Source organism: Helianthus annuus, chromosome 6 (genome assembly GCF_002127325.2).
Source record: "Helianthus annuus cultivar XRQ/B chromosome 6, HanXRQr2.0-SUNRISE, whole genome shotgun sequence".
Lineage (NCBI taxonomy): Eukaryota > Viridiplantae > Streptophyta > Magnoliopsida > Asterales > Asteraceae > Helianthus > Helianthus annuus.
The window spans coordinates 64,216,706-64,230,848 of record NC_035438.2 but is presented as its reverse complement, the minus strand read 5'-3'; the positions used below and the strand labels follow the sequence as shown (position 1 = coordinate 64,230,848).

Sequence of the window (14,143 nt, the reverse complement as noted above, 5' to 3'; positions counted from 1 at the left end):
TTAAACCTCGATTATTCACAGATACTCCACATAATACAACTAAAGCAAATAAAATAAAAGATTTGATTACAAGTCAAAGAAGTCAAATCAGTGATTAAGCAAGGAGTGACAGATCGCAATTAGAAATCTTTTCTTCCTTTGACTTCAATCTTGACTTTGACTTTGAGTTTCGTAACACGGGGTGTTACAGCCTCCCCTACTTAGGGAATTTCGTCCCGAAATTAGGCCTTGGCTGTAACAAACAACTGCGGGTACTTCGCCTTCATGTCGCTTTCGAGTTCCCAGGTGAACTCTGCGCCGCGTTTGCCTTCCCAGCGGACCTTCACAATGGGAATGCGTAAGCGCCTGAGCTGCTTGGTTTCTCGGTCCACGATCACGACAGGATTCTCCACGAAGTGCAATGTTTCATCCACTTGTAGATCCTCCAATGGAACTTGTAAATCATGCTTAGCCAGACACTTTCTGAGGTTCAAAACGTGGAAAGTCGGGTGGACATTGTTAAGTTCCTCCGGTAGTTCGAGTCTGTAGGCCACTTTTCCGATCCTTTCCAGAATCTTAAAGGGTCCCACATATCGAGGCGTGAGCTTTCCTTTCTTGCCGAATCTGATCACACACTTCCAAGGTGATACCTTTAGGAGTACGTGGTCGCCAACGTCAAATTCAAAGGGCTTGCGGCGTCTATAGGCATCACTTTTCTGACGACTCCGAGCTTTCAGCAGATTGTCTCGAATTTGGAGGATTTTTTCAGTCATTTCTTGCAACAGCTCAGGACTGGTTATTTGTGAATCTCCGATCTCGTGCCACATAATAGGCGATCGACATCTTCTTCCGTATAATGCCTCAAACAGTGCCATTTGAATGCTAGAATGATAACTGTTATTGTACGAGAATTCGACTAAAGGTAAGTATGCATCCCAATTACCACCAAAGTCTATGACACATGAACGGAGCATGTCTTCCAAGGTACGAATCATTCTCTCAGTCTAACCGTCGGTTTGGGGATGGAAAGCGGTACTTAGATTAAGCGTAGTACCGAGAGCAAATTGAAACGTTTCCCAAAGTTGCGAGGTAAACCAACCATCGTGGTCAGAGATGATGTTGCTAGGCCTCCCATGTCGACAAATGATCTCCTCGGTGTAGATTCGGGATAATTTTTCTACCTTATAGTCTTCTCGAATCGGCAGAAAATGAGCAGATTTAGTCAAACGGTCAATGACAACCCAGATGCTGTCGTGATTTGATGGCGTGCGTGGAAGTTTCGTTATGAAATCCGTAGCTATACTCTCCCACTTCCACATGGGAATCTCGGGTTGGACGAGTAAGTCAGAGGGTCTTTGATGTTCGGCCTTGACTTTCGAGCAAGTCAGGCACTTCGAAACATAGAGAGCGATATCCTTCTTCATGCCCGGCCCCAGTACTTGTATCGAAGGTCCTGGTACATTTTATCGGCGCCGGGATGAATAGAATATCGGGATTTGTGGGCTTCGTCCATCAGAATCTGTCATAAGTCGGTACGCTTGGGAATCCAAATTCGGTCTAGATAATGGAATATCCCGGTCGACTTACTCACTAACTGGGCTCCATCGTTCAGAATCCTTTCCTTCTTCAAAGTGCGTTCGGTGAAACAAGCATGTTGGGCTTCGCGAATAAAGGCTTCGAGATTATGTTTGTCTTGGATATTACGAGCGCTATGCAAATAGCTTCGTCAGCAACGACATTTGCCTTGCCAGGATGATAACGAATCTCATAGTCGTAATCGTTGAGAAGTTCAACCCATCGGCGTTGGCGCATATTCAGTTCCTTTTGGTTGAGGATGTGTTGTAGGCTCTTGTGATCTGTGAAGATCGTACACTTGGTACCATAAAGGTAGTGTCGCCAAAGCTTCAGCACAAAAACAACTGCACCTAGCTCGAGGTCGTGGGTTATATAGTTCTTCTCGTGGATCTTGAGCTGACGAGACGCGTAAGCGATAACCTTGTCCCGTTGCATGAGAACACAACCAAGACCAAGGTTCGAGGCATCGCAATAGACAATGAAGTCATCGTTTCCGTCGGGTAAAGCGAGAACAGGAGCATTGCAAAGCATATGCTTGAGGGTTCGAAAGGCAGTCTCTTGTCCAGTTCCCCAAACAAAAGGCTTGTCCTTGTGCGTGAGAGAAGTAAGCGGCACGGCGATTTTTGAGAATCCTGTGATAAATCGGCGATAATAGCCCGCTAGTCCGAGAAAAGAACGGACTTCAGACGGGTTCTTAGGTGTAACCCAAGTCTTAACAGCTTCGATCTTCGCGGGGTCGATGTGAATACCTTGACTATTGACAATGTGACAGAGGAATTGAACCTCTTCCAGCCAAAATTCACACTTGGTGAACTTTGCGTAGAGTCGATTCCCCTGGAGTAGCTCGAGAACCAAACGTAGATGTTGCGCGTGTTAGGTTTTTGACTTAGAATAGATCAGGATATCATCGATGAACACGATGATGAAGCGGTCGAGAAAAGGTTTACACACGCGATTCATCAGATCCATGAAAACCGCGGGTGCGTTGGTTAAACTAAAAGGCATAACAACGAACTCATAGTGGCCGTAACGAGTGCGAAAAGCGGTTTTAAGTATATCCTCCTCTTGAATGCGTAGTTGGCGGTAGCTTGAGCGTAGATCGATCTTGGAGAAGCACGTAGCACCTTGTAACTGGTCAAACAAATCATCGATTCGGGGCAGGGGATAGTGATTCTTGATTGTCAGCTTATTCAACTCCCTATAGTCGATGCACATCCTGAACAACCCATCCTTCTTTTTGACAAAAAGGACTGGTGCGCCCCAAGGTTAGGTGCTAGGGCGAATGAAGCCTTTATCAAGCAATTCCTGGAGCTGCCTCGAGAGTTCGCGCATTTCGGACGGAGCGAGTCGATAAGGGGCTCTAGCAACAGGATTAGCTCCAGGAATGAGATCAATACGAAAGTCAATATCATGACTCGGAGGTAATCCAGGGAGATCGTCAGGAAAGACGTTAGGAAAATCACGAACTACAAGCACCTTGTCTATTTCCTTCCCTTTCTTTTCCTTCTCCGCTACTACAGTGTTAGCCAAGAAAGCTCTGTATTCCTTGCGGAGATACTTGCTAGCTTGGGTACACGACATGAGCTTTAGACCTTTCGAAGGAGTTTCACCATACACACAAAGTTGATCACCATTGGCGAGCGAGAATCAAATCATCTTATCGAAACAAACAACTTTAACATAGTTTTCGCGAAGAAAGTCCATGCCTACTATGACGTCAAAACTACCGAGCTGCATTGGAATGAGGTGGATAAGGAAGACGTGACTGTTGAGTTCGAGAGTACAATCACGAAGAACAGAACTGACAGCGACGGTTCTTCCGGTGGCAACTTCAACATTGAACGTTGAGGGGAGATGGGCGCGCTTACGATTAAGGAGCTTTTCGAATTCAAACGATACAAAACAGTTATCGGCTCTAGTATCAAAAAAGCAAGAAGCATAATTACCATTCACAAGGAACGTACCATTAACTACATTGTTTTCGGCTTGAGCTTGGCGGACATTGATGTTGAAAGTTCGTCCGCGGGCTGCTGGCTGCTGTTGCTGTTGTTGCTGGGGCTGCTGCTGTTGTGGCTATTGCTTCACCACTCGATTCAGGCACATGTTTGTGAAGTGGTTGAGATCACCACACGCAAAGCAAGCTCTAGCATGGGTCGCGGGTGCAGGAGCCGCTTGTTGGCCTTGAAGAGCAGGAAGTAGAGCTTGTTGAGCAGTAGCTTGACCTTGAGTTGGAGCTGGAGCTTGACATGGACCTGTACGACAGTTGGCGGTGAAATGGTCGTACATGTTACAGTGCACACAGTATCTGCAAGCGATTCCCACTGGGTGGTGATAAGTACAAGTAGGGCAAGCCGGGTGAGGACCAGTGTACGCATGCTTAGCCGGCGGTGCGTTGGTGACCGGTGCCGCTACTTGGCGGTGGTGAGGCTGCGGTGGGGCAGGTACTGCTTGGAGTGGAGCGGTGGTGGTGAAAGCGCAATTTTTTCTACTTTTGTTGTTCTTCCTCTTGCGACGAGAGGACTTTGAAGACTGCGGTGCGGCGGCGGTTTCAGCGGTTGGAACAACGGTGACTTGGTGGAGATTCTTGGGGGCCTTATCCCAGTAACCAGACTTGACTCGCTTATTGTTGATCTCAGTGGCGAGCAGATAGGTTTCCTCAATAGTCGTCGTCTAAGCAGCTTGAACGAAATCGGCCACGCAATCCGGAAGAGCACGGATATACTTCTTGATGGTGATTTCGGGCGTCGTAACTTGGCCTGGACAGATTATGCTTAGCTACTTGAAGCAAGCAGTTAAAGCAGCATTGTCACCATCCTTCTACTTGATATGCCAGAACTCGTCTGCCAACTTTTGGCGATCGTGGGGAGGGCAGAACTCTTGCATCATGACGTCCTTCAACTCGTCCCACGTCAACCCGTAAGCTGCATCATTTCCGCATTTGTTTCTCTCGGCCGTCCACCAATCTAGAGCTCGGGATTGGAAGACGTCGATGGCGTTAAGACTGCGGAGATCATCGGGACAGCCACTCTAGCGCAGGGTGACTTCGATCGAATCAAACCATTGGAACATGGCCGTAGGCCTATCTTCGCCGGTAAATTCTTTCGGGCTGCAGGCTTTGAACTGCTTGAAGCTAAAAACAGACTTTGGCCAATCAGTCCTGGACTCTTCAGAAGACTTGCTGGTGTTTTCATTCAGCTCACTAACAATCTGTGGGATAGCTTTCGCCATTTGCTTAGCGACGAGGGCGGCGATGCGTTTGTCATCGTGATTGCGACGAGCTGTTCGAGAAGAGCACGTTCCAGATGACGACATTGTCTGCAACAGACATCGCCATAGGATTCAGACGCTATATAATCGAATCTCTCCTCACAACGTACTTAATACCACTAAAGCTCAGGAACACAGCCAATCGTATAAACACATAGGCACGTAAGCACATAATCACAAAAGCACGTAAACACATAGGCACAGAAGCACGTAAGCATAGAATCCACACTATATCTTGCACGTATTCACCTACACATATTGCGCGTATTCACTTATCCTTCAAGCTGCGTAAAGCGTTCGAGAGTTGTGAGTGCGAATAGCGAGATAGCGAGTAACATAGCATGCGATGGTAACAACGATTTGTTAGCGTGTTGAGGTAGATACGCAGTGCGGGTGGTGTGTGTCGACCAAAGCGAACAACGAAAAACATATAATTACCAAAAATCAAAACACGTAAACAGGTAAAATCACATAAATCACGTAAAATCCACATAAAAGCGACAAATATCACAGTCGGCAGTTGTGGGCTCAGAATCAAAACACATAAAATCAGCGATTGCGAGCTTGAAATCGAAAATAGACTGTCTAAGGCTTTGATAGACGTCGACTACCCAAAGTGATTCGACTATTCACAAGGACTTTTGGTACATACTTTGGCTTTCAGGACTGTGCTCTCGCCTCAATTTTGGGCGAACAGCACGCATCCTTCTAGTTACAGCGTGACCTCAAGTCGTTGGAGTCCGTCGAGACTTTGGTGAGAGTTTTGTAAAACCAAAATAAAGATCGGAACAAGTCATTAAGGTTCGGGTTTCACCCCTAACTTAGCGACTGCATTCCTATCTGATGAGATAGATAGGAAAATCTACGTTAAAGTATGGGTTCCACTCCTGATTCAACGCAAATTCTCCCGTTTATAGATAAAAATGCGGGTTGAACAAGTGTTTCAGTCGAGAGTTTGCGGTTTTCACACCTAATCTCGACCTAATCACTCATTTTTTTTCAAAATAGTGTGCAGTGATAATGTAGTGAGTGCGAGTGCAAACGAGAATAACGAGTAAGCTCATGCGGAACCCCTACAGGGTATGCACAAGTCGGTCTGTTGGGACTTAGACTATAGACTAGGTCGTTTCTAAGACATCAGCCCGGACTAGGTCGAGTCTTGCCAAATTCACTATAGTTATGGCTTTGATACCAATCTGTCACACCCCAACTGATGGCGGAAACATCGGGGCGCGGCACTGAGCGAAACAGATTGTCCAAGAGAAATTCTATAACAACTACTTTACCGAATAGTTAACATTTTGTCCCATACCATAACCTATTAAGCAAGTAAATTATTACAGATAGCGGTATCTCAAAGACGAATAACATGTTCCGACAACTCAGATTTAAATAAAATAAATTGTCTTTGTTTCTAGACTCTCAATCCTACTTGATTCCATGAAAAGCTAGCAAGCACAACATCCTAAGCATTCAAACACCTGCCACATACGTTAAAGTAAGGTCAATACACATAGTGTAAAGGTGAGCATACAAGTTTCATAGTATAATAGAGTTCGAAATCGTTTACGCATAACCAGCATGTAACATGTAGTAAAGTGAAAGCTAGTAGGTTATCGACAGAGAAATATGCACATACGTGACTGCGAGTTGTAGAATGCGCAACACATATCCCCATTGGGACACGTGAAGTAAAGCCCTTAACAACCCCTGTCCACGACAGGTGCTGAGTCTAAACTATAGTACTATCGTTGCTAAGGTGTCAGGCAACAATCACTATGTTAACATAACATACAAGCATTCATCGAATAACACGTAATATGCAATAATGGTCAGCGTATAAATAGTGTTTGCGTTGTGTGATTGATGTGATTGAATATTGATAATGTATGTAACACCCAAAAGTGCATATAGCAAAAAGGGATCGAGTATACTCACAGATAGCGTTTAACAAGTAAACACTCTCTTGGATTGAAGGGGGCGCTGAGAGAGATTAGCCTGAACAGTTAACAATAGCATAAGCGAAGAACGGCGCGTAAAACGGTGCAAAAGAACCAAGTGTCGAACGGTAATCTGATCGGATAGCAATCCGATCGGATGGTCATTCGATTGGATGTCAATCCGTTCGGATGGTCATCCGATCGAATGGCCATTCGGTCGGATTGACATTCGTTTGGCAAGGATGTGTTTGTGTATGATGGCTTTGAAGTTTTCGTTGTAGCATTTGTAAACAGAGAAGTATCTCTACCTTTCAGGTCGTTCGATCGAACGGCGGTTCGATCGGATGACGATCCGTCCGGCGAGGTATTTCTCAGAGAACAAGTTCACAGCAGGGTTATCATCCAATCGGATGGTCTACCGATCGGGTGGCAATCTGTTAGAACTGATTGTGCCTTGAACATGTTTGAAAATTGTTTAAGTGTTGAAATCCTCAAGTGCAATCTGATCAGATTGCGGTTCGATCGGATGGCAATCCGATCGGACGGCGATCCGTCCCGCGATCTGATCTTTTTGCAACCTAAAGATTTGTTAAGTTCTGGAAGTTTGCGGTTTGCTCGAGACGATATGATAACGCATTAAACAACAGAACCTCGTCAAGTCCCAAGTCGTCCGATCGAACAGGAATCACCCAAGTCCGATTAGTTTACTGGTTCGTGACGGTTGTTCACGTTTAGCTCAGAATCAGTTGCCTCTTAGATAGAAATCAGATCTTGAACCAACACTTCACTAAGAATGAGTAGAAGATCAGGACAAGCTCCGATTCTATCGGTTTTGAGTGCATGGAGTGTAAAAGAGTTGAAAAAAAGCTGGAAAACCATCTTTCAATCCTTTTAACCTTGAAAATGTTCAGATCTATGCAAGATCATTGTTTATTCATGTGGAAATCGTTCAGATCTAAGTTGTTCTTGGTTGAATGAAGCCAAATCTTGAAGTTCATAAGAACTCCATGATGACATCCTCATGGAACACCTCAGATCCGCTGATTTCACGGTTAAAAGTTAAGATTCAAAGGTGAAAAAGATGGAGGAGTGTGTGTAGATCATAGAAGTACAAGATTTAGGTTGGAAACTTACAAGAATCGCGAGAAATCGAGAGAAAGGAGGCTGGAGTGCGGCTGGTCGAGTAGAGAAGCTGTCACATCACAAATGATGTGACAGGAGGGTATTTATAAGGTTTCCAAAAGAGGAAAGTGCACAAGGGTCGGATTGGTCACCGATCGAATGGCGCCATGATCGGATGGTAATCCGATCGGATGGCCACTCGATCGGTTGGCCATTCGATCCGGGTGTCCGGTGTGTTGAGTTTTGTCGTTTCGGTTCGCGTGTTGAGCGTTGCGATGCGTTTCGAGCGAACGATGCGATAGATTTATAATATCCACAAAAATACTATATCTAACATACAATCATTATAAATAACTGGCGTTTAGCGTTTGCGATTTAGATTGCGTTGCGATAGAGTTGCGATTGCGTTTCGATTAATCACCATAACATACACATAAATAAACATGCACAAGTAACACATAAGTAACACACACACGTAAAACAATAACCAGAACGCATAATTCGAGTTGCGAATGCGATTGCGATGAGATAAGCGATAAAACATACAATAAACATCGATTAAACCTCGATTATTCACAGATACTCCACATAATACAACTAAAGCAAATAAAATAAAAGATTCGATTACAAGTCAAAGAAGTCAAATCAGTGATTAAGCAAGGAGTGACAGATCGCAATTAGCAATCTTTTCTTCCTTTGACTTCAATCTTGACTTTGACTTTGACTTTGACTTTCGTAACACGGGGTGTTACATAACATCCATCAGGTTGGTAATTTTCCGAACGAGCATATTCGAGCACGTAATTTTCCAAGCGATTGGCGAGCGAGAAGTAAGCGACGAGTAATTTGGACAACCATCGAATTAGCATGTTTCCTTCGATGTCTCCGCTATCGGGTCATGACAAAGGTCCAACTGTCCGAGGATGACACTAAAATTGATGTCGGATCGTCCGAGGATGAGGCTCTGAGGCAGGTGAGGCGATGAATATACAACAAAAAATAATTGTCTCATTGTGGCGTATGGTGAGAGTGAAAGACGATTGACAACTGACGATTAATGAGAGAAAGATGTCAAATATTGTTGCTTCACGACTTAGAGTTTTAGTTTTAAATTTGTTGTTAAATTTTTTATTGGTTTGATTAGGCTAGTATGGATAAATATAATTGTATATTTAAGTATAATGGTCCAAATCTAATAGAACAGTATGTATAAAATGTGAATATACATGTTATTTGTATGTGCATATATGATTATATATGTAATAAATTAATAAAAATTAATTCGAGTCGAACCGAGCCGAGCGGACCTTTGCTCAAGTATATAGTGGTCCAAATCTAATAGAACTGTATGTATAAAATATGAATATACATGTTATTTGTGTGTGCATATATGATTATATATGTAATTTATATACTCTTAAAGACAAATGTCGGTGCCCTCACCAAATGACATACATGCCCCTCATTTGTCTTATTTACATTTTACCTTTACCTTTACGTTCCTGTAATCCGCCCCTACCCCTTTACTTTATTCAGCAATTAGCTCAACCCCTTTTCTCATCTTGCAATCCATCACATGCCTATTCTTATTTATAATAAATCATCATGATTTCACTTTCCCCATTGCCCTCTTTGTAGATCAGGTAACCCCTTTGATTTTCTTCATTGCATGTTTCTGTTTTCATTGCTAATTTGTTAGATCTTAGAATAACTATTGATTGATTAAACATAGTTAAAGATTGTTAAAGGTTGAGTCTTTTTGGGATTTAATATGGTTTGATGTTGTTCTTGCAGAAGTTTAATCAAGAATAGTTGATTTTAAAGAGGGGTTTTGAGTTTTTGATCTTCTCGGTGAGTTTTCAGATCCTTATTTTTTCAATTATTGTTTGGATCTGTGTGTTTTTGTTGAAATTTGGTTCAGATCTGATGATTATGTGTGTGTTTTTTGTTGAATTTGAAGAGTCAAAGATGGAGCCTATGGATATTGTTGGCGTCTCCTCTTTTTGCCAGACACAGTAGATTCCATCTCTATCTTCGTCTTCCTCTTTCCTTTCTTTTCAGCAACTCTAATCAATAACAAAGGTGGATGATGATGATTGTTATTTGTATCTGCTTGCCGCCGCCGTCGTCCTCCTCCTCGAGCAACCAGTTGACGGCGGAGAAACCATGGCAGCTCCGGAAGCTCCTCTCTGTTATGTCGGCGTGGCCCGAAAGTCCGCCGCTTTCCGCCTGATGAAACAAATGGTTAGATTATGTTCATAACTTGCTTTCATCTTAACCCTTATATTATGATCTGGAAACTTTAATGTTGATTATAAGATTTTGTTTGATTTATGGGTTGTGTTTGAGTTTTGTAGGGATGGGAAGAAGGTGAAGGGCTTGGGAAGGAGAAACAAGGGATTAAAGGTCATGTTAGGGTTTCCAACAAACAAGACACTGTTGGTAACATTATTAATTTCTAATTAATCTATGTTTTATTGTTAAATTATTGTTTTATGTTTTAGGCTAAGAGATTGTACGGATGGGAAGAAGGTGAAGGGCTTGAGAAGGAGAAACAAGGGATTAAAGGTCATGTTAGGGTTTCCAACAAACAAGACACTATTGTTAAGATTATTAATTTCTAATTAATCTATGTTTTATTGTTAAATGATTGTTTTATGTTTTAGGCTAAGAGAACTGTTAGTACTTTGATCTTAAGGTAAAGAGAATGTTACCCAACTATTCATCAAGTAAGTCCTATGATTATTTGCCGATTTGTGTGATTCGATAGTGTGTGTTGATGTTTTAGATCTGGTTTAATAACATTTTTTTTGTCTTTTGCATGATCACAATAACAGATAACCCAGTCGGGATATGGAACTTTTCTTTTGTGTACGGTCTTGATATGTTCGAGGCAAAAGTTCGTGGTGAATTCGGCATCGGATTGAATATTCAGATTTTGGATGATGTTAAGTTGAATGTATTTATCTTACATGAATTTGGTCAAGATAGAGATAGTTAACGTTCCACCACATTTGGTGTATGCATGTTCGAAAGCGAGTCGGATCGACAAATATAATACATTTTCATTTGATGGCGACATAATTTTTTTTTTCAAAAATGAGTCGTGTCAAATATATCGTATAATTCCGAGTTACTATAACTTTTGACGCCGCCGCAACGCGCGGCGGGTCAAAATCCTAGTAAACTAATAAAAATTAATTCGAGTCGAACCGAGCCGAGCGAACATTTGCTCATGCTTGACTCGTTTGCTAACCGAACCAAACCGAGCAAGCATATTCTAAGCGTTTTCCGAACGATCGGTGAACGAGCGATTAGCGATTTGAACAACCAACGTTACATTGGGTGAAAAGCGATTCGGTCAAAAGTCAAAACTTTCCCAAACCCACTTTCAAGATCGCAGCAACCAACACATTATTTGTTGATTGTTAATTAGTTGGTGTGCTGCTCACCAAATCATTCCCTAAATCTCACCCATTTCAATCCCCTTAACATCCGTTGTTCAATCTCCAGCAAAAATCTCATCGAAATCATGGGAAACACATCCTCAATGCTCACTCAATACGACATCGAAGAAGTTCAAGAACACTGCAACAACACCAGTAAGTGCTTTACTTGTCTTCTTGTTTCACAATCACAAGCCAACTGTACTGTATAAATTGTAAATTTGGTCAATTGATTCTAGTTTCGCAACAAGAGATCGTTTCCTTGTACCAACGCTTCTGTCAGTTGGATCGTAATAGTGGCGGCTTCATCTCTGCCGACGAGTTTCTTTCCGTACCCGAATTCGCCGTCAATCCCCTCTCTCAGGTATATATTTCAATCCACGAGAATATGTCTAAGGACCAATAGTATCAATTAGTAAAGTATAAGGGCTGAGTTGTAATAATTGTAAACATACACGTTTAAGCCTTATTCGTGTTCGTTTTTAGTCTTAGGTAATGAAAACAAAAACGAACAAATAAAAACGTTCATGAACACAAACAAAATATATTAAAAGGTATGTAATATAATTCACTAATGTTAATTAAATATTTTATTAGTGGGAATTTTGAACTATTTATATATAAAATATAAAAAAACTCTTATCGAACATAAACGAACTAAAAAGAACGAGCGCGGCCTCTGTTCATGTTCTTTCAATTAATTAAACAAACAAAGTTTATTGTCCGTTTGGTGTTGGTTCATTTATTAAACGAATGAACACAAATGAGTCCCACTGAACGCTTGGATTTGTCCGTGACGAGCTGTTCGCTGAACTTGCGATTTCTTTGCAGCCCTAGATTTGTCGTTAAATACATATGAGCTAACAAAACAAGGGTTAGCAGTAGCACACTATTTGATTGTTGGTTTCCATCTTAGAACACGTATAATTATCAAAATCTAAGTCTGTTAATATTTTGATTTGTATGTTTGTTCTCTCAGAGATTGTTTAGGATGATTGATGGGTTGAATTTCAAGGAATTCGTGGCATTTTTGTCTGCGTTTAGTTCGCGTGCCACCTTACAACATAAAGTGGAATGTAAGTATCGTTATCTTCTTGTTTATATACGATGGCGATGGTTTGAGTTTAATATACATGAATGGTTAGTTATTATTTTGTTTGCTTGCAGATATATTTAAGGTTTATGATTCTGATGGAAATGGGAAAGTTTCATTTTCGGATTTGTTGGATGTTTTACGCGATTTGACCGGTCAATTCATTTCTGAACAGCAAAGGGAGGTGAGTTTGAAGCCTAACATTATCATGTGAAACATAAGTTGTTTCCATATGTTATGTTTTGAATTTGTTTCTTAGCCTTAAACTACGACCAGTAATATCGGCCAGTTCTGGTTTTACAGCTTGTTCTAACCCAAGTTCTCGAGGAAGCTGGTTACAAGAAAGATTCTACATTAGTTCTATCCGACTTCATGAAGGTGATTTAAATTTCTGTCTTGGCATTTTACCTTCAGAAAACTTACAATATTTTCTCATCTTTCAAATGTGCAGATTCTTGGCAACTCTGGCTTGAAGATGGAAGTTGAGATTCCCGTCGACTAGATGGAGATGTATGGTTTTATTTATCAATAGGGCGTTTAGCTGCTTGTATTTGACACTTGTTGTAAGGCGAAATAATTTAAGTTCCTTTTCATCATCTATACAACAAAAACTGAAGCAGTAGATTTTAAGGAAGGTTGACCCGTCGCCTGAAGCCGTAGTGTTTTTTATTTATTTTATTTTAATTTTTTTTCCATTCTTTTCCAACATCGGTCGGTGTATTGTAAAGTTTTCAGGTAAACTATATAAGAATGGTTTGAACTGCAAGTATGCTACGTTAAACAATTTGCAATTGGGCTATATAAATATATGGCACTCGAGTCAACCTACAAGCGAGATCATCACATAAAATGACTCATTGCAGAAGTGGCTTCTATGTTTTACAAAGAGATCATTCATGGTTTTTTGTGTTTTAAGATGTGTTCAAATCTTTATCATGCCTGTATCATGTTGTGTAAAGCCTACGCCTATTATGTATTTATGTTGTGTAAATTGCATAGGATACATACAGGTTTATTTGACCGTGAATTGAATAACATAGTTCTTATCATTCAAATTCAACAGAAACTGATCATAAACATTTAACCAAGACCTTTATTTATACTAGACTCTAACAACCTTAGAGATGGACATGAATAAACTAAATAAATAAAAGAGACGATAATTAATAAAAGTCTCGATAACTAAGGAATGAAATATTATTCTATAACTTTAAAGATAATTCTGCATCAAATTGTTTTTGCTATTATTGATATTAATAATTGATTGCAAGAGGATCCTCTATACAGGATTGTATATTACACCTAACTACCATCAAGAGCTATAAATATAAATATAAAACGTAGTCTAATAATTGTCTAACATCCCTCGTGAGTAGGATGGTATGTGTAGACTCGTCCTTCATAACAACATAAAAAAAGACGAATGAAATTCAAAAACGACATTATCATTCAAACAAAATTGTTGAACAGACAAGAGATTCTTCTTAATTGCAGGTGTATGTGATGAGGAACCAATGTGAAAAATAGGACGAGGATTACCGTCGCCAACATGAAGGGAGTTATTACCAAAGTAGGCTTCAGAGTTATACAAATTTGTTAAATCTGGGGTAACATGGTTGTTTGATCCGGTGTCTGGATTCCAAGTACCAAGGCCGGCTCTTGAACCGGCCAACCCACGCCATCGCCCGAGACCAAAATTTTCAAAGGGCCCGAAAGGTTTT

The 14,143-nt window shown here is 41.2% G+C and overlaps 1 protein-coding gene across 13 annotated transcripts; it reads left to right on the top strand.

Moving 5' to 3' along the window:
* The first annotated feature begins 9,368 nt into the window (after positions 1 to 9,368).
* LOC110939796 (calcineurin subunit B) lies at positions 9,369 to 13,213 on the top strand. Of its 13 annotated transcripts, XM_022181369.2 has the most exons (13): positions 9,369 to 9,526; positions 9,678 to 9,734; positions 9,844 to 10,127; positions 10,241 to 10,289; positions 10,388 to 10,451; positions 10,550 to 10,612; positions 10,721 to 10,842; positions 11,397 to 11,485; positions 11,569 to 11,693; positions 12,309 to 12,405; positions 12,497 to 12,606; positions 12,726 to 12,800; positions 12,874 to 13,203. In XM_022181369.2, the coding sequence occupies exons 8-13, from the start codon at positions 11,416 to 11,418 to the stop codon at positions 12,922 to 12,924; spliced, it is 528 nt and encodes a 175-aa protein (XP_022037061.1). In that variant the 5' UTR covers positions 9,369 to 9,526; positions 9,678 to 9,734; positions 9,844 to 10,127; positions 10,241 to 10,289; positions 10,388 to 10,451; positions 10,550 to 10,612; positions 10,721 to 10,842; positions 11,397 to 11,415; the 3' UTR covers positions 12,925 to 13,203. The 13 variants fall into 13 exon arrangements, 12 of the variants coding, with proteins under 12 accessions (XP_022037061.1, XP_035830690.1, XP_022037057.1 ...); XR_002592509.2 differs by lacking the exon at positions 10,721 to 10,842 and having other exon boundaries at positions 10,241 to 10,321; positions 10,388 to 10,487; positions 10,550 to 10,581; positions 12,712 to 12,800; positions 12,874 to 13,213; XM_035974797.1 differs by lacking the exon at positions 10,721 to 10,842 and having other exon boundaries at positions 10,550 to 10,581.
* Positions 13,214 to 14,143: the final 930 nt, after the last annotated feature.